Source organism: Drosophila montana, unplaced genomic scaffold (assembly GCF_035044405.1).
Source record: "Drosophila montana isolate Dmon_TW-CO22-7 unplaced genomic scaffold, ASM3504440v1 contig_3733_1, whole genome shotgun sequence".
Classification (NCBI taxonomy): Eukaryota; Metazoa; Arthropoda; class Insecta; order Diptera; family Drosophilidae; genus Drosophila; species Drosophila montana.
Window position 1 is genome coordinate 6,187,786 of NW_026998620.1, and position 24,158 is coordinate 6,211,943.

General features: G+C 38.3%; 1 protein-coding gene across 3 annotated transcripts in view; it reads left to right on the plus strand.

Annotated features, from left to right (window-relative positions):
- LOC135436190 (uncharacterized) overlaps window positions 1–24,158 on the plus strand; it is a 42,840-nt gene that overhangs the window by 16,719 nt on the left and 1,963 nt on the right. Inside the window, exons 2-4 of one of the 3 annotated variants that reach the window (XM_064693698.1) lie at window positions 5,428–5,461; window positions 22,787–23,732; window positions 23,796–24,100. In XM_064693698.1, the coding sequence (XP_064549768.1) occupies window positions 22,856–23,732; window positions 23,796–24,100 (1,182 nt within the window). In that variant the 5' untranslated portion in view covers window positions 5,428–5,461; window positions 22,787–22,855. The remainder of the gene's footprint in view (window positions 1–5,427; window positions 5,462–22,786; window positions 23,733–23,795; window positions 24,101–24,158) is intronic. The other 2 variants (XM_064693701.1, XM_064693699.1) reach the window with 2 other exon arrangements.

Below are 24,158 nucleotides of genomic sequence, written 5' to 3' on the forward strand. Positions count from 1 at the left end.
AATTTTCCAACAACGCGTTAGAATAACATCTTAAATACCAAAATGGCCGCTAATTCTTTCGGTCTAGACAGCCAAACAATTCTAAGCCCTTCCCAGACCTGTTTGAGAGTCAAATTAACACATGGCCAGCAAACACAGCCAAAGGGGCGATCCATGTAAGGAATTAGAAGAACCTGCAGGGCGAACAAAAACTGAAATCGAAATTGGATTGCATTCGGAATGAATTCGGATTGAAGTTGGATTAAAGTTGAAGTTGGACTGGTTTCAAATTCACTCGTTGAGTGCGGTGTTTTTGACCTTTGATGTCGGGCTTGTGTGCGACGCCTAGACAAGTCGACAGTCGACAGTAGAAAGAGACAGTAGACAGAGACAGTAGACAGAGAGCCACCTTTATGAAAAGCTGATTTTATAATAAAATTCATGGAATTTTTGACTTTAGGCGCGGCATACAGCCAATGATCAATCAAGTGCAGCAGTAGGGGAATCAAAAACGAAAATGAATACAAATACGAATACGAATACGAATACGAATACGATTATGAGTATGGGTTGACTCACACACACATACACACAGCATCAGGTTTAATTGATTCAAATGAAGACGAAGTTGTTGCTTCTGCTGATGAAGATGATGATGACGATGATCGTAATGATGCCACTGAATGAATGACTCTTGTCTAGCCATCTATCAGTTTGAGCTTGTGTCGAACTGCTGTTTTCTGTATATGTAAATCGATGCATAACAATCAACTCCCAGTAGCTGATCTCTTCATGCCAATGCGCGCCCTGGGCAATATCGTGAGTCAAACGTCAGCGGAATTATCAAAAAAAGAAAATAATAATACTAAAAAAAAAAATCTGAAAAAAATAAACTGCAAACATGCAACTGGCAACTGGCAATTGTTGTTGCTGCTGTCTTGTCATGCAACGATTTGTGGCTCTGTTGTTTTGTTTGTGCTTATAATTGTGTATGGCATGGCAATCCCAGCCTATGCCCCACACCACCCCACCCCTCGCCATACCACAATTGGGCACTTGTCAGTCAGGGGCGTTCATGCGCATCACGTTGAACCCAACAATTGTACTCCGTATTTTGCATTTGCTGCGGTCAAAGTTGACTGACAGTCGCTGAATGTCAATGCGACTATGAGAGTCCACAAATATGCATATATTTAATTCCTATATACATATACATATGTGCATTTAAGTTAAAATATAGCGCAGTTCTATAGACCTTTCAACTTGTAGACTTTTCCAGTGCATTCAATTATTGAAATTAGCTCAAGTCTCGCAAGTCGCTGCTAATTGCCAATATGCAGTCGCTGTGGATGCACAGCTTTTAATTACTGAACTCAATTTGCCGCTTAGGTCAGAGGTCTTCAATTGAGGCGGCAAGCAGACTTATCTGGAGATATGCCGTGGAAATTCAGCAGAGAATTTAATGTATTGAATTTCCAACTACCTGCGGCAGAAGTTACAAATATGTAGACATGTCAGATTGTCAGACATATCGATGAAGTCATAAGTCTGCGAATAGTTAATCTGTTTGCCGTCATGAACTGCTTTGTTTACGTACCAGCAATCGTGCTGGTGCAGTGCTCTGCACTTATGCGTATTCTTATCTGACGAATACTTTGCATAAATACCAAATAGTCATCGATGGATGACTCGCACTCACTAATTGCCCCCGGCTGCTGATGCACAAGCTGAGGTGCCTACCAACTACACCTAAGTACTTCCCTTCTTGTTTGCTATCCATTAAAAAACGAAAACCAAAAGAAAAACCCACCACATGCTGAGCCGAGCATCTGGATAAACCGCTGGCAACTAAAATACGTGCTCGTGCGTGCAAATGTCGGCCTGTCCTGGGAAAACTATTCAAAACAGGCAAGGAACCTACAGCAGGTAGCTGCAGTTGGAAGTTGGCAGTTAGCAGTGGGCAGTTGGTTGAGGCTCGTTGGGCTCGCACTGAGGAGGCTCCTTAAATAAAATCATTAAAAATAATGAACGCACTTCCGCTGCGCTCATCGTCGGGGTCTTAGAACTTTACACACAACATTAAAATAAGGCACTGACTGTAGGTGCGGGAAGTCGGGGCAGAATGCCGCACAAATTAAAAGGTGCGCGACTTGAAGTCGCGTCGTGAGTCGCTCGGCAATTGCAATTACATATGTAAGATTGTGAGATGTGCCTGCAAAGCCCAGATACAGACACGGGTCCGGGCCTAAACAGACCCAACTGAACTGAGCTGAACTGAACCAAAAATCAAAAGATGTGGGCAACCTGAACGGAAATAAAGCGCAATGCGGTGCCCCCCCGCCTCATTCTGTGCCCTCTCCCCCTCTCTCTCCGCTCTTTGGTGGTGTTCCCGGTTCCCAGTTCCCAGTTTATCTATAAAATGCGCGTAGAAACAAAGGCGAGTTGGTAACTTGATTGTGGGGGCCGGACGACACATATAAATTATCAACGAACCATTTGTTGGAGCAGACAGCCAACCAGCTCGGCTCGGCTCAGCTAGCAGTTATGCATAGATACAGATACAGGTACAGATACAGATACAAATACATGTAAGTAGCAATACAGGTACAGCCTACGCTAAATGCCCAGCGTGAATGAAATTCTTTATGCATGTTTCTTATACCCATGCCGAGGGTATTTTATTTGTGTAACTTCTCCAATGACTTAAAAGTTTTTATATATTTCTTATAGCTCGTTGAATGGTGAAAATATTCTTTAGAATCTTTCGCACTTTGTGCTTTTAATGCAGCAATTCAATTACAGATACTTGATTTTCGGCGCACCCAACCTGCAGCTCTTGTTGTTTTAATGCATTTTTTACAAGGTATGCTAATCATCTTGATTGAGCTCTTACAATAATATGTATTTATGTGGGTGAATGTCGTAAATCAATGCACTCACGAGTATTCTGAAATTATGCATAAATACTGATGATTCGTTTGCTGCCTTCAGCTCTATAATCGTAAAGCGTCCGCACCCATCTGTTTTAACAAAAGCCAGCCCCACACTCAAATTGAATAATATTTATTTTTATGTTCATTTTCATTTTTGTGTGTTTGTGGCACACTTCAAAGAAAGAACATCATTTGGATTTAAAAATCAAAAGCAAATTGAAAACCTGTTGCCTTATTTTTTTTTTTACAGAGAAAATAATAGATTTTTGCTAATATCTGTTTTTTTTTTATTTTCAATTTTTGGCATGTTGGCTTTAAAGTGTATAACTCAGTCGTTTAGCCGTAGGTTTTACCATCTTATTCGTCGCCCATTTAATGTATCTTTATGAATCAAGTGCGATTCTGAATACCGCTTTTTTTTTACTCTTCTAAAAGGTTTGGTTTAATAAGTTCAAGAGGTGCGCCAGTTTTGGTAAAAAAAAACAGCTTAGTAAAAATGTAAACAACAAAAAAATTCAATAAAAAAATATAATTGTTTTTACGAAAAAGATTGTAGCTAAACCGCAGAAAAAAAGCTAGATTTTTGAAAAGTTGTTATAAATTTTCTCTCTTAACTATTTTTTAATTCTATAATGCTGCTTATATTTGAATGAAATGAAATATGAAATACCAATATTTAATTTAATATAATATTTCGCGAGTTTTAAGATATAAATTTTTCACACATTTCCCACCCGAAGAAAATTTAAATCTACCCTATCTTCGAACTACGCCTCTAGTTATATTTTACATATATATTTAAAAATGAGTTTCAAGTTCATCGAAATTTTAACTAAAAGTTGTAATCGAAATATTGTTGTCATTTTTTATTCCACACATTTTCGAAAATTTTCCATAGTTGAAGATGGAACTTCACCGAAGGGCAAATAAACAACACAAAACTGTCGTGAGCGCAAGATAAAAAAGTTAAAAGTTTTGCAAAAATATATTCTAGATGCAAATGAGTTTTGTTTTTTTTTTTTTAAATATGGTTCGATTCAGGCTTTGGTTCTTAAACGTTTTTTATCCAACTTATTCGATCCAGGGTTTGATTCATGGTTAACAAATATTGGCTAACTGATTCGACTAACTGAATCAAACAATCTTAATTTTTTGCCGCTTGTGAAATGGTTCTTTATAACAGTGCCATACTTGACGATAAAGTGATAATACTCTACGCAGAGGATAGTGTATAAAAACATATGCATATTAACCTGGCTATTATGGCGCATTCTGAGGCTGAATTCATGACAGACTGACTGACTAAAAGTACCTTTGGGATGTTTTATTTTTTTTTTTAGTTGCTGTTCTTTTGTTGTTTACACAATTGTTGAAAGAGTGGCAAAGTGCGGTATCATGTTGTTGTTGTTGCTGTTGTTGTTGCTGCTGTTGTTGCTTTATTGCGAGTTCTGTGTTTTGGTGCCTTATTAGCCACGCTTTGCTTTATTTATATTTACCGAGCAGAGTCATCGTCGCCCTCGTCCGCGTCTCCGAGTGGCGCTTAAAGTACGCTGGGCGTTGTGCTGGGAAATAAGGTCAGGCCCAGAACTTTCCAAAATGACTTTTAGTGCTTGTCGTCCGGCTGGCTGGCTGCCCGGCCCGGCTATCTGGCTTTCTGGCTGTCTGGCGTGTTGCGTGTAAACATATTGGCCAAAAATGCGGCAGCAACAGCGACACGGCCGTGGCACAAACAATTAGTCAAGTTTACTGGGGCCCATTTATATCTGACAGATATGCGCTTTGCATGAGAGGCGGCAGCTTAAGCGCAGCCATTGACACTCGGGACTACTAACCCGTTTTGCTGTTGGCCCAGCCAATTACCAAGCCCACAACATAAAAATACTTGCGAGAATGTATCTCGAGCGCGGTACGAATTTGTATCTCTTGTGTGCAGCAATAAAAGCGCCAACAATTGCTTGATTCATGCGACGCGTCGATGGTCAGCCAGAAGAATAAAAACATAAACAAATAAAATTAAAAATCAACAAAAAACGAAAAGCGCAAAGAGGCTGAGAAACAACCTACATATCGTGTATCTGTGCGGTTCGTTTCTGTGCTCGACGCTGTGACGCATCTGCCTGCCGAGCAATTGAATTCCTCGCGCTGATTGCTTTTGATTGAGTTTTAGTTGCAATGTGAGACTTGCTCTCAGCTCTCACTCGCATATCGGACAATATTTGATATCTGATTATTAACTTCAAGCTGTGCCTGTGTTCATTTTCAACAAATCTTCTTCACATAATTGCAGATTTTGTGGGGATTACAAATCAGCTGAAAGTGTTTTCATTTTCCATTTCGAGAAAGCGGCCCGCAGCATAAATACGAGCATATACCATATATATTTAAGACGCGTGCGAAGCATTTTTATTGCCATGTAAATGCAAATGTTTATCGATTTTAAATAGCTTTTTTCAAAAACACAAAACACAAAATACAAATATTTTAATGCTCTTTTTCTCGTTTGTTTACTTTGCAGACACGCAACAACAGCCGCAACAACAATTTGCTCGGTAATTATATTTTATTATATTTTTATAAATATACATATACACATATATATTGTTTTTCGCTTATGGTTAGTATACGCAGTGCTTAAGGTGCCGGGCAATGCCTAATCTTTCAGCTACTTGGGCAAATTCAGCGTAACGGCTTCCACACACTCAGGTGCTATTCGCGTTAGAGGCACGCAAAGCTGGGCAGCGTTTAGAATATTAAATATGGGTCAGCCAGGTACAGATATATATATATATATATATATATATATGTATATATAATCGCCATTCCCATAGGGCACCATTAGGGTTTTTCCACCTGTTCAACAATACAACTGTTCACCTGGGGCAATATGAGACTAGTTAAACGCGCAGTTTACACTGTTGAGCGGCATTTAAATGTTAATTTGCCTCCTCTGCTGACGTTGACGTTGACTTTTCAGCACATTTGCTGAGTTTGTGCGTTTTAATTGCGGTCAGCGATTCCGTTGGATCCATGCAGCTAATTGCTGCACTCAGGCTGGCTAAAAGTGTTGGCCTACTCCGCGCTGTGGATGTGTTGGCCCTAAACTTGTAACTGGTTTTGTTTTTTTTTTCGTATTTTCTTCGGCTTTTTTGCGACGATGATATGGCTAAATCGCAGCCAGCATCGAACCGCAATTCCATGGCAAATGGGGTCGAAAGCCAAACAACAACACACAGGTTTTTTAAGTGGCGCTTGTCGCTTTTCAGCTCGAAGTTATGCAAATCGTTATCATTAGCCGGGCCAGCCACCGTATATATATATAGATATATATATAATTTGTTGTAATTTGTGGCTCCGACTTGATATTAGTTCATATATTTTTTTTTAGCATTTGAGGTCAGCCCCAGCATTCGAGTATTAATGGAATTATTTGACTGGTTATGCGCTCCATTGACTCCCATTGGGAAGACTTTAGCCATTAAAGTACCCAGAAATCATTACACAAGCGAAGCAGGCGTCATCATTAGCGAAATACTTGTGTCAACAAGCGGAAATTGAACAATAGCTCAAATTTGCACATGCATTGCAAATAATTGCTTTTGTTTTCAGCACATGCGAAAATTTTGAATCTAATCCAGAGTGTTTGTCATAATTATTGTACTCTCTTTAATAAGTGCAACGGTGTATATTGGCTCTGCTTTGCTCGATGCTTTTAGATACTTCTTTCCTTGGCTATAAATTCGATTGAGTTAAAGTATTTAGTCTTAGGGTACTGACGATCTCTTTTAAGGATCAAGCAAAAGATAACTAATAATAACTAATGACTATTAATCAATCTCATGCTTAAAAATGTTCCTTTTGAACTGTCTTATTAAAGTTTTTGTTTAATTAAACAAAATAAAACTTAATTGCGTGTTAACAATTCGATTTCAATTATCTTAGAATCTATAACAATTATCTTAGAATCTATAACAATTAATACGACTTTGGAAATGTTGAGTAAAATGACATTCGTGTCTTACACAATATTTGATGTTTATGGATGTTGCCGGCTTGCTACGTGAACTTTGAACTTGGCCCGAACAAAAGAATCGGCAAATTGACAAACAAGCTCATAATTTAACCAAAAAAACAAAAAATGTCAACGAAATCGAGTTGACAAAAGCTTTCCATAACTTTTCGGGCGCGTAAATTACAAAATGTCGTCATCGGTTTGAGCTATAGTAAAAATTATAATAATACAACTGGTTGACAAGCATTTGGCTAGGTTTTTTTTTTATGACGTAAAGTTTACTTTTATTAACATATAAATATTTATAGGTAAACAAAACTATATGCACAAATATGTTACTTTTTTGACATTTCATGTCAATATGTTTGCCAAGCTCAATGTGAGGCAGGGGATTTTGAGTTTTTACTAAAAGGCAATGAGGGAGTGTTATTATATTTTATTTATTTGTTATTTATTTAATTATGCTTAGGAATTAGTTTTGTACAGACAATTAGAGGAATTAGTTTTCAATTCGATAAATGTGGTTTGTGGGTCAACGAATGAGAAATGGAATTAAACTGTTATTTTGATAACCATAATAAAACTGTCTATAAAAATAAGAGTTCTTGTTGCGCTCTTAATTTCACTTGTCTTTACGCGGCACAGCATGTCATTCGAAATTGTCTCAGTTTCACCTGGCTGTGGCACGTAGCCAGCGCAGCGTAGTTGAGTCCACATGACATGTCATTTTGGGCACAGTGAGAGTTATTGTCCAACGTTTTAAGCACAATATAAATTCTTGCAGTAAAAGTGATATGGCGCTGGCCGCTGACCACACGGAAACGGGCTCAAGTTCAGATTCGAGCACCAGCTGAGGCAAATCTGCAAATTTTTTTGGCACAAGCCAAGCCCCAAACCAGACCCAGACCTGTCTAGTTGGCCAAAGAAAAAGTTGGCCAAAAACTGGCGCCGCTGAGGAACAATTATTAATTTGCTAAGCTGTTCGCCAGCTGCGGTAGCTGAAATCTTTGATAATTATCCGTCGGTCGCCGCGGGGGGTGGCGGCGGGCAGCAGCAAATTCTTCTGAAAGGCCACGACATTTACGTCAAATGTGCGTCAGCAGAAAATGTTGCCAACCTGCCTGTGGCCTGTGGCTGTATCTATGTCTGTGCCAGTATCTTTATCTGTATCTACGGCTGGCGCGTTTCGTTTGATTGGCCAAAAGCCGAACAACAGCTTCAGGTGCTAAGTTTTGTGGATTTCGTTGTTGTTGCCGGTATTGTTGTCTATCTTGTTTTTTTGTTATTGTGCTGATTGTTTTTTTTGTTTTTAATGTTTATTCACTGGACGCGTGCGGCAGGTTTTTGCGTTAATTTGTAATAATTAATTTGAGTTCTTTACTCAGGAGCCAATGAATTATTTATTGAATATAATTATATTTATAATCAGCGGAATTTACGCCGTTCTTTCCACAAATCACTTAGCATATTGAAATATCTTGGAAAACTACCCGCAAAATATTAGTCAAATTAACAACTATAAGCAACCATATACTAGACAATATTGGTATATAAATCAATTGTGATTTTCTTATAACTGCACTGCATGCACAAGTGCTTGGCTTAACGAGCAAATTGCATACCAGAGAGTCATATAACCAATACGGGAAACAGACCACCTCCCCCACCCTCCACCGCCCCCTCCGCCCACTCAAGAGCTGCTCCTGACTTATATGGCTAAATTTAGTCATAACTTTCATTGCGTGTGGCATTCCTGGCCCAAAATAAAGTCACAATAGTAGCTGGGGGAAAACAACGCAGTAACTGGCTATGCAGAGCTATGGCCACTGGCTCTGTGTGTCCCAAATGAGAATGCATTCAATGCACGGGCAGCAAATTGCCTCTCGTGTGAGGCATTTAGGCTGTGCAATGTGTGGAACGAACGTAAGAAATCTGACAACGAAATCTGACAACAAAAATCTAACAACAATTTTTAGCAATTTGAGCTGCAATTGTTTTTGGCCTATTATTGTTTCTCATAATAGCAACGAGCGGGCATCAATCTGGTCTTCAATTTGAATGGCCTCCACTTTGCGAGCCTGCACACATGTCATTTATATTAATTTTGATATTTAATTTTAACTTGATATAATTGGAGGGCTGTGCTATAGCTTTTTATTGTTTCTGATTGCGAATTGCGCATTTTTGCAAACTTGATCGTTGCCACGCTTTATTACGTTTGACATGCATGACACCCATTTGTCTGTGGAGCTGTTTATCGAAACATATATATGAACAAACATGCATATTTATATTATATATTATATATTATTAAGTCATTCTAATTGGCTGAGGAGAAGGGAGTCAGAGTAACTTACAGCACGCTGAAAATATTTATTTCATTAAACATTAGTTCTGCATATAGATAGGGTATCACGCAGTCGTACAATATCACTTGTTATTCAATTTGGGCATGGGTCAAAACTTCGACTATACTCGTGGAGCATGAATCAGCTGGCGAATCCTCCGCAGAGAATTTCAGCGAATTTATTGCAACAATTTGAGGAACTTGAAGAAATCAAAAATATTCAACTTGAATACATGTTAATCTAAACGAGTTCCCACAAAGGCGTAAAAATAATATTAAATAAAAACCATCAACAGCTCGGAAAACACACACACAGCCACATCCACATTTTCTCAGGCTGCGTGTTCGGGCACTTGGCTTTATTTGCCCAATTTGTTAGAACGAGTTAAAAAAAAAAAATTTATGAATTAACTTAATGCGACTCACACGTTTTACAAAAACAAAATTAGCATTGCGCAAAAAGATATATGAAAACCTAAATCATACGTTTGGCATTTGGATCATGTTTTTTTTTATTTTTTTTTGTTTATTGCAAAATATTTACCAGAGCGAATTGTTATTTGTGCGATTTTTAGTGCGAGTATTTGGCAATGTTTCCTTCAAATTAATTTCATGCGCACTGTTTGCATTGAGGCTTTTTGTGTGAGTGTGAGTCTCTTATTGATTTCACATACACTTTTCGGTATTGAAATTGGAATTGCAATTGAAATTCGTAAGCAATTTGTCCGCTAATTGAAATTCAATGGACTGCGGCTAACTCAATGGATTCGCCTGGGGCCCAAGCGGCAATTACAAGCAAAAAAATTACAATAAAAATTAAAAAAAAAAAAAAAAAATATTTACGTTTGTGAGCGCAATACAAACATAAAAATGTCCATTATTGTATTACATTTGGATTATAAATTATTTACAAAACACTTTTTACTGTCTATGTTACTTTGATCGAGCGAGAAAAATTATATAGAACAAGGGCAAGCTGTAAATAAATGTGCTGAGGTAGAATAAAATGGAGACATATCCCTTTTGCAGATATGTAAGATATATGTTTCTGAGAAAATTCGGAGTTTGTTGAAATATCTTTAACAGTAAAATATTTTGCCGTATAAGGTCCTACTACTCCACCGATCTTTCCTATAGCAGCTATATTATATAGTGGCTCGATGTTGATAAGATTTGGCATATATATATGAGAATCATAATGGAACTAATAAATCCCGAGTTTGATCAAGTTATCTTAATATTATTAAAGTCACTGCCTGCAACAGAAAGACAGACCTATGAAAAGTTTCCAGACAATTAGACTGAGAGACTATATCAACTCGGCTGATGATGCTGATATAGAATATATATATTTTATGGCGTCGAAGATGTCTCCTTCTATGCGTTACACATTTCATGACAAAATCATAATGCCCCCTACAATTATCTAAAAAAGAATAGATCTAAACATTTCCGGGTTGATAGTAATTATTTCTTTCTTTCTAAACATGAACCAGAATTATAGTCAGGTGTGAAAGCTGTGTACAAAATAAATCTGTTTTCAGTTATTTATCAAAATATATTGCGGTAAATTTAGAATAAATAAACCAAAAAGAATATAGACACATTGATAACGATTCGGGTTCGTATCTTATGGATGTTGCTATATATCTTATCAATAAATATATCTTATATCTTATGTTGTTGTTATAATTTTGTTTATTCTTTCTTAAATACAAATTTAAAAGAGTAAATTGAAATGCGAACAAATGATTAGTTATTGGAACTATTGAAAGGCCCGAATTAGTAATTATTTACATTTGATTCGATATGGACAATTGTCTCTAGAAGCTATTGTTTGGACGAGACACTCTATGCGGAAGTCTCGGCCACACTTCCCATAGCCAATGGTCCAAATAATCAAGAGCACCCTTCGCCAGAGCCACACCAAGGTTTTCACCTGGTTCGGCCACATGGTCACAGTGCGGTCTCTGGTCTTATGTTTGGCTCTGTTTGCCCGGCGAATGCAAGTGCCAGACTACAGAGACCATATTGCGACCGCGGCCGTTGAATAGGTGGCCAACAAAGCCATAAAATTGCAACAAAAACAAAAAAAAAAACGGTTAGCAGTTTCACATTTTTGGCAGCTGGCCCGCACAGGCAACAGATAGCTAAGCAAAATCCAAACTTTTCAAAAATTTTCTCACGTAACAAGTACACAAAACACAAAAAGTAGCAAAGGAAAAACACAACCGGGCTGGGCCCCAACAATTTACTTGGCGTCACTTTGTTGCCGTTGTTGTTGTTGTTGTTGTTGTGTTTCATAGCTTAGTTAGTATAGACTCGTATGTGGCTATGTGATTTTGTTGGCAACATGTTTGCCAATTTTTTGGCGTCTGCGCAATCCATAAGAGGGCATTAAAGCTGCTCGCTGATCGCTGCGGAGTCGCAGCTCGGCGCGATTCTAAATATCAGGCGATTGCAAGTAGCCGCGGCTACCACTCAACAACCTTGGCTAATGGCCAGCGGACTGACATGGCGATATCAACACACAGCTGGAAATTGCAATAGTGGAGCTAGTCGATGCTTTTTTGTTTTTTGTTTTTTGGCTCTTGGCATGTTGCAAGCGCACTTCGTAACTTAATGGCTGGCTGGCTTCCAGTTGCTCAGCTTCAGCTCGAGCTTCAGTCGATTCGATTCGATTCAATTCGACTCGCTTCGCCTCGCCTCGCCCCGCTGCACCTCATGTCCGACTCATGTGTGTGAGTGTGTGCTGTGTGTTGGCCAATTTGCTGGCTGTGACTAAGCAGGCGGGCCGACTGTCTGCTGCCTGTTTATCTTGGCCAAGAATTTGACTCTTGATCTTTGCCTGGCTCTGGCTGCCCAGCCAAACTGTCCCTACGCTCAGCCTGGCAGTAAGTGGAAAATTTTCACACGAAATTCGACAAATGCGCGTTAATTGTTTGACAAAATACAAGTATCGCTACATTTTGAGCCTCCGCTCGAATTGAATAACTCTCGTTTAATATAGATCCCCAAAATATTCCCAAAAGCCGCCACAAACTTTTACTGAAGATTGATAGAGCAAATAATCTATATTGCGTACCTTAACACTTTTGACTTAATTAACAATATTGGCGCAATCTAAATAATTACTGGTCAGATATCACTTTTAAACATTCTAATGAAATATTTCTATTGGCGGCTAGAAATTGGAAGGTATTAAATATTAAATATCTTATATTTAGATTATTATCTGATCTTCATTTTAAATGCTTGAAATATGTAAATAATACACTATGCTACACAACGCATGACGCAAACAGACAAGGACAGATTGATTCTAATTAATTCTAATAATTCAACATTCATATTAACTTGTCCAAATCTTTCATACCCTACCAATGGTTAATATGGTTGCAGGATAAAATTGTTATAATATTCCAACAATGTTCAAAAAAGTATTTTAAACTGAAAATGTAAATGGTTCTATACTGTTAATATAAAAGTTATATAAATATAGTCCAATATAAATCAGTTTTTATCCTAAGATAATATTTTTTTTACACTCTAATTGAATTGCTGCCTGGGTTAATCTTAGCAAACGACCGATCGGCTCTGTGTCAAATATAAATCAGTTTTTATTATAATATAATAATTATAATATAATTCTTTTAACACTCTAATTGAATTGCTGCCTGGGGTAATATTAGCAAACGAGCGATCGGGTCTGTGTGTTCTTTCCATGTTGGGACCCTGGAAATTACGTTTTAAAATTACGTTTATAATTTTGTTGAATATATGTATGCACAATAGTATAATGTGTTATTCACACTGATGACGGTTTTTACTTGTTGCTCAGCCAAGAATTTACATCTTTAGCGCGCAAAAACAAAAGCTTACTGAAGTGCTTAACATGATGTCTAAAAATAATAATGATGGCAACCCTATTTGCAAGCACCCTCTAATGATATCATCAATTTATATTAGCCACACCTCACGCAGTATTGGGTGGCAGTGTAATCCATTCTTTGGCCATTGCCATAACCAACTGGCAAGCTAATTACGTGATAGCTTAATTAGTTAAGCAATTAATTAAAGCAAATGTTGTCACATGCAGCTAATTTAATTAGTTATAAATAAAAGAACATGCGACAAACAATAAATTTGCGTGCTACCCACTAATTTGCAATAGAATAAACCCATCTCTTGATAGATACACACAATATATACTATGTGGCTTAAATCATTTGTGTAAATCATATAAATGTGTGTATAATGTCTCGTTTCCTGGAGAACGTGGTGTGCTGTTCAATCGGCCATTAGAGCCGTAAAGAATATTAATTTATATATTGTGTATATGGCATCCATATAACTAAATCCGCAATTTACCAGTTAGCTGCCCTGTCGAGTATATGGCGCATTATTCCGGCTCATCTGTTGATTATATGTGATTTGAGTATTTAATTAACGTTTCTACGCTTCGTAAAAGCGAACGTTATTTATAACCTTTTTTCCTGTTTTAGTTTTTCCCATTTCTTCGAAGCGCGCTTTGTGCCAATTTTAAGCATTTAATTAGTTTACTTTTTAGCATTTGTGCACTAAATAATTAAACACTTGCCACGAAAAGCCGCAAAAAATATGGCCTTAGGCTAGCAGGTATTAGGTATCAGGTATCGGGTATCAGGTATCAGGTATCGTTGGCGTCGCCCGTCTAACTCTCGGTCTTGGTCTTTTTATTTATGGCATTTATCATTAGACAATCACATGATTTGAATGCCAAAACAGCAATGGACGTGTCCATGTGCAGGCCAAGTGATTTGGCCAATGCGTAATTGACCGAATGCTTAACACGCATACGCCCCGTATGCCTCAGTGTGTGTTAGAGCTTTTGTCTTGAAATCAATCGCAAAAGTTTTGGTAAGCCAAGCACGACTTCTGTAGCTGATCGTATAGAGCGGGGGGCTTTTCCGTGGAGAAGACCAGTATTAATATTGAGAAATCGACAAGGATTTCGCAAAATACATTTATAAATATATATATGTTAGGATTGCCTGACTATATATACTTTTAGTTTAATTGATAAATTCACAATCATATGGTTTTTGGTTGAACGATTTGCCTGCAGATTGAAAGCGAGATTAGTGAAGAGGAAAACTCTTTCTCGCCACACTCCCATTTAAATATAAGCCAATAATTGTATCTTAGGGAGGCTGAGTACTAACTTTTACTTGATTTGATTTAAAAATTAAATTAAAAACTAGTGAAAAGCAAAATGTCATTGGTCATCCGGCAACAGTTGTTGCAGGCAACTGTCAGGTGATTGCGGTAGCATGAACCGCATGAATCTCAAATAATATAAAACACAAACAGTTGTTTGCTGCTTCCCATTTGTTGTCTTTAATGTTGTTGTTGTTGCTGCTGCAACTGCAACTGCAATTGTTGCTGCTGTTGCTGCAATACAAAACACACATTTAGTTGCCGTCTGTAGTCGCATGCTTTGCATTTTGTTATTGCTCAATTAACCCCCTTAGAAGCGTTTTTCGCTAATAAATTTTACCCATGCAATTTGCAACAAACCCTTTCAGGCCGATGACAAACAATTCGCCATCTTATTTGCTATACTCTGTATAAAATGTCCATAAAAAAAAGGGTATAACATAGTTAATATGTACATCTGACATATATTCTTGATCAGTTTTGGTTTTTACTTTATTTAGAGTATTATTTATTTATCATTTTTGCTTTCTGAAAATTTGTTAAAATCTTTTCAAAGATCTTTAATTATTGTAGTAAGTTCTCCAGAATACATGTGCTTATTTAAATGTGTATGTGTTTGTGTTTGTAAAAGCTGAGTACAGGGCATTTGCTAGTCGAGCACTCTCTAATGGCGCATTCTTAGCTGTTTGAGCTGGTGAAACTCGTCATTCGATATACCTGCAAGTGCTCCATTGTTGTAGTTGTAGTTGAGAAATGATTTGTACAATAAGACAGTCGAAATTTATATGCGAATCTTTTGCCTATGATAAAAGCGACAACGTCAAGATAACAGACAGACAGATAACTGAAAATGTCAAATAATTAGCCAAAACGGCAAACATTTCAGCTTAACTTTCCCCCCTATACAAACAGACATATATACATATATATATAAATATATATGTAAGGCATATACTCTGTTTTTTTTGTCTGGCTTGTTTGCTTTTTTTATTGGATTGTTTGCCGTGCCTGGAGGCACTTTAATTAAATAATTTTTTATGCATAAATATTTACATTTATTTTGGCTCGTTTGCCTTTTAAAAAGGCAAAGTACTTTTATAATATGAATACCTTTACGGCATGTCGTATATACATACCTATGCCTGAGCGGAGAGTAGGGTAGATTAGCTCCGTCTTGAATAATGTAACAAATGCAATATCTATCAATACTTTGCTTTGTCTGTCTGTTGTAGGGTATCCCAAAATCCAACAAATTGTTAAACGATTTCTATAGATATAAATTCTTTGCAGATGCTGCTTAGAATTTCAATCAGGTGGCTGGCAAACAAATTCCAACCAATTGAAATGCCACATATAAGGCAGCCAATCCATTTAGAAATATGCAATGCAAAAAGATAGCCATATAAATGTAAATTAAAATACGACTTCAGTCAGTCAAAATGATGTCAAGGCATTTACTTTCAAAAACCAATTTCAAAATTAAAAAAAAAGAAAAGGTTTTTACTCCGACAGCAAGAAATTTTATAAGCAACAAAATTACGCAGACATCAAAAAGTAAAAAAAAAAAACGAAATATAATTCAAAAACCTGCTGCTGCCTCAATTAACTAAAAACATAAAAGCAGAAGCAAAAAAAAAAAAAACTGAACTTCATGTCAGTTCAACTGGGCCCCCATTAAACCGACGCCGACAATAATACAGACGCCTCCTCTGACCCGTCTGGACCCAGTCGGAAGATAAATAAACATAAATCTGTTTACTTATGATTGCGCCTTTTCGCATTGTTCTCTTCAGACTCTGAAACACTTTAGTTCTGGGCGTCGGACTCTTAACCAACTCGCCGCATAATTGCTGTGAATTTGCCGTAGTTAAAACTCACTTTTATTATGTCTTCACTCCTGTCAATAAACACGACGCTCGTTTTTTTTTATTATTTTCTTGTTTTTTTTTTTAATGGTTGCCTGGAATTTGTGAAATTAATTGCCAGTTAAGTCACACGCGTTTCAGCCGTTCATGCCAATTGTGCAGGTGAGATAAACGTTGATTTTATCAACGAGATATTAACTAATAAGCATTCGTACAAATTGGTTCTTTATCTATGAGGAAATGCAATTATAATGCGAGCTTTGGCCTACCATCAGATACCAACATGTATGGGAACAGCATACATCTAATTTAGAATTTTATCTTTTGATATTGTATAATTATAATAATCTATGATTAAATGTCTGATTTTGATGAGGATGCGCCCAGCGTAAACCAAGCAAATTATTTCTAATTATACAACATATTTAAACCCTCTTCAAGCAGATATTTGAATTAAGATAAACATTAACATTTTGTCATTAAATGAAAGGATATATCTGACCCTACAAAGTATACTATATATGCACATATATTCTTAACCAGTATCAACAGTCTAAGTCTTAAATCTTTGCCTAGTAGAGAGTATTTCTGTTGCATGCATATACCCTGTCGAGATCGGACCACTATATCATATAGTTGTCATATGAATGATTAGTCAAAAAACAAGTTCTGGTATGACTAATTTTCTTGTTTTTTCAGATAAAAACAAGACCCTTTATATATCTCTGGTAAGGCCTATTCTAAAGTATGACTCATTTGTTTCGTCGTCACAATATTCTATTCACCAAGACCGAATTGAATCTGTACAAAAACAATTCTTGTTGTTTGCCCTTCGTGGCTTCAACTGGAATCCTCAGTTGCGGTTACCGTCACACTCCAGTAGATTTTTGATGATTAATCTTCCTGCTTTAATTAATCGTAGATCTGTGCTTGGTGTAATATTTATTCATAGGCTAATTACGGGTGAAATCGACACTTCTGTGTTGACTAGCCTATAAAACTTCTTTGTGCCCATTAATCCTTTAATTTTGTTCAACTAACTATGCCTCTGTGATGATTATAACAAGCGTTATAATGTTATATGCTCGCAGTCTTCTCTTCCTCTTATAAAGTCATCAATTCTCAACTTTTTAGCAAGTAGATTGTCTCAGTTTGTATTCGCTTCTGTACTACGCGACTCGTGTCGTATGTTACTCTCTGTATCAAAGAGTATTTAATCTTCGGCATGCCAAAGATAGCCGTTATTTAATAGATGGTTAGAATTGAAATTCTATCAGTTATTGTGCAACCGTATTCCACTCATTCTCTATGGCTATCGGCTTTAAGATCCAGCTCAATCTACATAAAGTGCCAGTATTTCATTTGACATGGCCCGCAATGTTTATTCAATTAAATGCATTCCGATGCGTTCGCACGTTTAAAACGGGCAAACTTCCTTTCCTTTTTTTTGTGTTTTTTTTTTTTATTTTATTTATTTGCACTTGCTTGTCTTAAGTTGCCTTAAGTTGTTACTCGCTTTCGTATTGGGATTTGTGTTTGAGTTTGAGTTTATTGTTTTTTATTTTTTGTCAGGCACCTCGCCTCGCATTTTTGTAGGCGACAACGCCGCGTGACACACATGACCAAAAAATGAATTGCGAAACTGTTTAATTTAGTTGCAAGTCGAATTTTTTCCTTTTTTTATTTACATTGAAGTTATTTATTTTGAGACATTCTTTGAGTCTGAGCTCCCTCGACATGTCTTGGTCAGCGATTCGCTGTTTACGATTTATTTAACCTGACATCTCGCACACACGCACACACGCACACACGCACACACACACACACGTACACTTCGACTTGAAGCCACACGCGGAGCCGTGGCTAAATTCAATTTGGCCTATAGCAAGTAAACATTATGTATTTTGTTTTTTCTTTATTGTAAATCAACTTTTCAATTTGCTGCTGACACAGTTTCCGAGCCAGGGCCCCAACCCCAGCCCCAGCCTCGGAGCCAGAGCCAGAGCCAGAGCCTCGGCTCCGCTGCACCTGAGCAGATCTTTGGTGTATAATAATAAATTGCATTTTTGTTGTACCCACAGTGGCTTGTTACCTATTGAGAGCGCCGTGTCTCGAGTGTTTGCCTTTGCAGCTTGACTTTAGACAAATATGTAGCTAGAAGTTGCCCAGCTGCTGTTCTTCTTCGTTGTTGTTGTTGTTGTTGTTGTTGTTGTTGTTGTTGTTGTATTGCGGTTTTGCATCTTAAGCTGCCTGGGAAACACTTGAGAGCCAGCGGCGAACGCAAATTTAGCTGTTAAAATTGTTCAAAAATACATTTTGATAAATGACTTGACGCTTTTTAAAGAAAAAAGAAAAACACAAAATGTATACAACATTTTTTGTTGTTGTTGTTGTTGTTGTTGTTGTTGTTGTGGGGTAGTTTGTTGATGAACTGCTGGAGCTGTCCCATTGTCTGATGCGCTGTGATACGTTTAGACTCAAAGTCAAATAAATAAATTCAAAACGCTTACGCTTACAAATTATATGATACGATGATCAATCATTTTTTGGCTAGTGGCTGCCAGTTTTCAACAAAAAAAAAGAGGAATTGGTGGCTAAAATAGCTGGCAACCTTTATGCAATTCATAGCTGGCAGCCGTTCTATAAATTCTGTTCTCAAAGCTCATTGTTTAACAGACGATGAAGTGAGCAAATGATTTATTGGCATGCCTACAAATGGTTCACGTTGAATTTTAATTGGACTATTTTCAACAAGTATGCCAGCTGAAGGTCAACTCGAATATACACTTAAACATATTTGAACGGTTTTCCCATTGAAAATGGATGGGAAGGGTATAAATGTTTTTGTGGAAATGTGTGTAAGACGAAAAAGGAGGGTATCCTTTAAGCTCGTATTAAGCTCAATCAATAGCTAGTTTTATATCCATGAAAATGATAAGAATCTATATTTGACCATATCTCGGACCATATTATAGGAGCTAGAGAAACCCAATTAAATGCAGCATCTCGTATAATATATGTATGTGTATATTCACAGATTCCAACTTTAATCTATTTGTATGCCTCGCCCGTTCTTCCCGAGACTTCTAGTCGAGCACACCCGAGTATCTCACTTCTCCTTAGTTAAAGCTCGTCATAGCTTTATTTTGAGCCCCTCTTTTGGGCGCCTAACCCTACGTATCTGCAGCGCTCCTGTTGTTGTCTGCCCCCAAATTAAAATTACGAACACCAACTGTTTAAACGGCAACACTTCCTGATTACGCTTTTTGCATTTCTTATAGAGTAAATAATACAAAGTATCGCTTATTTACTTTTATTTTTTTTTACTTATTTGTTTGCTTCTTTAATTTAATGTCACTTGGTGCTTTTCAAAATGCGCACACACGTACAAAATAAATAAATAATTAAATAAAAGGTGGCGCAATTATGGACTTGGGAGGAAGCAACAGGAAACAGAGCAACACAAAAGCAACACAGCCCAGCCGCATAAATGATAATGGTCAAGGGGCGTCTCTCGGCGTCTCAGGCAAAACAATTACTTACTTTTGTTTAAACTTTCTGGCAAATTCAGCGCGCTTTCTTTGCTTTTCTTCGGTGTCTCTTCTTTTTACATACACACATACACAGATTACGAATATATTGTAATTTTTTCCTGTAGAGTGAAAACTGCGCATCGATGTCATTGGCCTGAGTGAGGGCTGGGCTTGGGCTTGAGTTCGGGTTCGGGTTCGTTAGCTCGACAACTGGGCTTTCTCGAAGATGTCTATGAATGAGTGGGCCGCCCGCACAATTGCCCGTTGACAATTGCCGGCATGAGACGGGCCAACTGGTCAGGCTTGCGGCAAAAAGTGAAAGCAGCCAACCTTTGGGCAAATATCGTAAAACTTTATCGACGTGGCCAGCCGAAACACCTGCACAACTTCAAGGTCGTTGCATTGCCATAGACACCTTTGCTGCATGACAATTGTTCTTGTCTGCCTCAGCCGCTGGCAATTTCCTGCTATTAAATCAGACATGGCTTGAGTCGGGTCGCAGCCGAGTGCATGGAAGTTAAGAATAAATAAATAATCAAATAGTTTTGACCATGTGCTGCTTCCTAAGGGGGAATTTTGTAAATCAGATTGGCCAATTGACAGCTTATCATTTACTTATTACCATTCGATTTGTTGAATGTTAAACTCAAACATTTGCACTTTAAGCTTAACCTACTTCCGATTAACATTTGCTCTGCAACAAAAAATAAAACAAGTAAGAGGTTCTAGTCAGGAGCTGCCGTCTAGCGGATACCCTGAACCCTCTTCTTCCGACAGGCGATAGGTATAAAATGAAAAATACTTGATATATATATACTATTCTCGAAGCTACATGTCAAGTTTGGTGACTCTAGCTCATATTATTTGCCGAAATTGTTCAAAAAACAGGATTTCGATATTTAATTTTTATCGATTACTTGGAAACGGGTCAAGTTATCGAATACCGGAAACAAACTCGATCTGCGCGGGCACTAGGAGGACCCACAGCCCACAGTCTCTAGCTCTTATAGGTTCTGAGATCCTTGCGTTCATACATACGGACGGGCGGACGGACAGACAGACGGACATGGCTAAATCGACTCGGCTGTTGATGCTGATCAAGAATCTATATACTTTATAGGGTCGGTCTGCCTGTTACATACATTTGCACAAATACATAATACCCTTTTTACCCATTTTCAATGGATGCACGGTATAAAAAGGTTTTTCCCGAGACATCTTGAAATATGTGGAATTTGTATATGTTATAAATGTTGAGAAATCAGTGCTACAGCACAATTAAAAATTAAAGATTAGATAATGTATAACACGCAGTTAAGATTTGGGTGGCATGTCGCGATTGGGAGATGACCACGCCAATAATGAACAGGCTCGAGTGCTGATACTGCAAGGACTGATTGTAGTCACATGATGAGCTCACAGACTATAAATAACTTTACTACTTGTTTTGGCTTATTATCTGAGCCAGCTAATATGCCCGCACCTAATCTACAAGCATACAGAATTAGCTAAGCAGACATGTGGTCTTTTGGTCGCTTTGGCGGCGAAATATGAACGCAATAAATGCAAAATTTGTGGTATTTATGAGCACACGGGAAATTAAATTTTCAAAAGGCGATTATCTAGATTGCAATATTAAATCCGTTCAATTAAAACAAAATAGACGCTTACCAGCCCTTGCCTCGGACAATTAACTCAAATATATATATACGAAAAAATTGTTATAAACATCATCAGCTGGGAACTACGTCATCTGTATTAGCTCTATAATTAGGCATTTAATACTCGTAGCTAATGGCTTTGATAGTTTCGCCTTTAAATGCTTTTAAACTGCAATTATTATCCAAATAATGTGAAAAAAACACACACACACGAAACAAAACAGAAAACACACCAAAATAAACACTCACACACACCTGCCCGTGCAGCAATACCGCAAATATTTGCACATTGTAGCCTCATAACAATCTGTTACATCCCAACTCGTTCAGTTACACAAAGAAAAAAAAAAGTAAGCAAGACAATGGAGTAAAAATACATCTACAATTATTTTACAGCCGGTTGAGGTGTTAATTATGCGGCAATTAAACGATTTATTAAAGTTGACACTCTTCACTCTTCACTTGCAGGAGCAAGAAAAATACACTTTTAAATTAATTAAAGTTAGTTTTGGATGTGTTCACAGAGCCAAATTAATCAGCGAAAGTGGTCATTTGTCAAGGGCCATAACGACTTTGTCGTGTACAAGCTGAGCTGCCTCTGTTGGTATTAAATATCTGAGGTAAAAAGTTATTAAAATTGCGATAGCCACATTTATATTCTTAGATGAATATATTCTACTAACTACTTATATTATGCCAAAATAAGTTTCTTCCTAGAGAAGTTAGTTTCAGGAGAACTACACGTATTCAAAAATACAAAATAAAATAAATTAAAATAAATAAAATAGAATAAAAAGTACAATAGTACAATATTACCCCAAATAAATCATTAGAAAATACTTTAATTATACTTTATTATCTATATATATTTTTGGAAGGCAAAAAGTTGCCTGGCAATGTGAAAAAGTATAATATTTGATGAACTTGGTACTCCATTAAATTTCAGGCTATAATGTTTTTTTTATTTTTATTAATACCAAGTTTGGGTAAATACGATTTTATAAAGCCTTAAAAAAATGTTCGACATTTAAAATACATATTAAGATACTCTTTTTAATACTGTTATTATTATATTATTTCTTTGAAAAAGTTAGCGATATTAAATCGATTATTTATACCTCCATTTAGTTGCCTAACGATTCCTGACAACGATTTGCTTAGCGTTTCGCAAGTCGTTTGACAGCCAGAGTTAATGCTCTCTCTTTGAATCCTGTTTGCTCAATACAAATCGTGTCTAACCGCTGTCTTTCTCAATTACAGCTCTGTAACATGTCACAATCGAACGGATATTGAGCAGCAGCAGCTACCACAGCAACATCGGCTCACATAATGGCAACCAACAACAACAGCAGCAGCAACAGCAACAGCAAAGCGATGACGACTCCCGCCGAGTCGCTGGAAAGTCGCGATGAGGTTGACTTCATCGCCGCCAGGCACAACAACAACAACGACTACGAGGATTTCCGCAGCGCCAATGGCGCGGTAATCAGCGCCAAAGGATCAAACACAACAGCAACAGCAACAGTCACACCAAACAATCAACCAAATGTCACCAACAACAACAGCAACAACAACAGTAACACCTTGAAGAAGTCCAAGGAACGCCGCACACTCTTCAGCTTTGGCAGCAAAAAGCCGAGTTCGGGCACAATATCGAATCCCGTCAACGCCTCCGCTGCCACGCCCATACCGGTTAGCAACAGTCTGCTGTTGCCGCCAACGCCAGCAGTGCCGATTGGAACGCCGCCGAGGCAGCACAAGTTTGTGAAGAGCAGCAGCATCGCCCGGCTGTTGGGCAACACGTACAACGCGCGCAAGTTCGAGCGAGAGGAGCAGAAGCGTCTGGCCAACGAGGCCAGCGGCAAGTTTCATACGTTTAGCGGTCGTCGTCGCGGCCCGGAACGCCCGTATCTGGAACGCTTCAAGCGCATGTCCAAGGAGGATGGCGACATTGCCGGCGGCGACGAGACGGTGCAGGTGACCAATGTGGTCAGCCTGACCACAGATTCGCGCGACCTGCAGTACGGCAGTCGGCGGGAGCATGTGGGTCGAGCCGAGGATCAGCTGAGCGCCAAGGCTATGCGCACACTGACCCGAGGACTCGGCAAGCTCTGGTGGAAGCGCACGCACAGCGTGGACATCAGCACACCGGATCCGGAGTACAAGGTGTCCTATCTGGGCAACGTGCTCACCGGCTGGGCCAAGGGTAAGTGCATGAGAATAACCCTGATCTGCGTCCGATTTGGCTCATACTCATTCGCTTTTCCAGCAGGCGAGGGCTGCGTCGAGAAGCAACTAAATACGCTGTGGCGCAACTACACACAGCACACCAAGCCGGATGTCATCATGCGGGTGAAGGTGTGCGCCTCCGGTCTGAAGGCCACAACACGGCAGCACGGCCTGACCGAGTATTGGTCGAATCGCATCACCTACTGCTGTGCGCCCAAGAACTATCCGCGCGTCTTCTGCTGGATCTACAGGCACGAGGGCCGCAAGCTGAAGCACGAGCTGCGCTGCCATGCGGTCCTCTGCAGCAAGGAGAAGATTGCCCAGGACATATGCGAAACACTGCGGGTGAGTGGAATAACTCTCATTGTATTTACTTTTTACTCATCCATGCTGTTGTTATCCC